The 851-nt window shown below is 46.4% G+C and overlaps 1 protein-coding gene across 1 annotated transcript; it reads left to right on the forward strand.

The window, feature by feature from the left end:
* Positions 1-6: 6 nt before the first annotated feature.
* On the forward strand, positions 7-834 carry PV09_09801 (uncharacterized protein; the record flags this gene model as incomplete). Its single annotated transcript, XM_016363943.1, has 1 exon — positions 7-834. A coding segment is annotated over exon 1 (582 nt), but the record flags the coding sequence as incomplete, so codon positions are not given.
* Positions 835-851: the final 17 nt, after the last annotated feature.

Genomic DNA, 851 nt, shown 5'->3' on the forward strand with positions numbered 1-851 from the left:
GTCTAGCATAGCTAGTAGTTAGTTTGAATACATTCTCATACTCCTGAAGCTCATACTATTCTAAGCCATAAACATAACTATCTTATTATATTCCTTCCTTAATAAGCTCTGGTTATACATTGTTCCCTTGCTCTAGGAAGCTGAACCCTTCCGAAGTGGCTTACATTAGTGAAGCTAGTCGGTATCGGGAAAGTATTCCTAACAAAAGTTGAATTACCGAATCATTGAATAGGGCAAGGAACAATATCTTATGTCTACTGTCTCTAAGAGAAGTAGCGGGAGTCAACAACAGTCTGGTCCACCGAAGAAGAAGGTTGAGGTTACTCCAACCACCAGTGCTGCTGGCCCATCGACACACAGAACAGCAGTACCTCCACCACCTCCGCCACCACCAAGAGATCCGGAAGTTCTACCGGACGCTCAGTTGTTTGACGACTCAGATCCATCCGATTCAGATTCTGATTCTGGAGGCGAGAGCCTCTTTGACGGCGGTGTGGCTCGGCCAGAAGTTAATCCGCCTGAACCCTTTGAGGGAGAGCGATCCAAATACGAAGCCTTCAGGTCTCAACTCGGGATCTATATCTACTGGAATCAGGACAAGCTCGACACCGAAGAAAAGAAAGTCATGTGTGCTGTTTCCTATCTGAGAGGAAACGCATACACCTGGATCCAGAGGCGAGTTGACCAGTACATCTTGAAGAAAGGAGATGTCCCGCACGACGTCAAGAGAATCTTCCAGAGCTATTCAGTATTCATGGGAGAAATGGATCAGTACTTTCAGCGAGTTGATGAGGCTCACCTGGCTGAGGAGAAGTTATTGGAACTACGACAGAAGTCAGACGCAAGTTCCT

Source organism: Verruconis gallopava (genome assembly GCF_000836295.1).
Source record: "Verruconis gallopava strain CBS 43764 unplaced genomic scaffold supercont1.194, whole genome shotgun sequence".
NCBI classification, from domain to species: Eukaryota; Fungi; Ascomycota; class Dothideomycetes; order Venturiales; family Sympoventuriaceae; genus Verruconis; species Verruconis gallopava.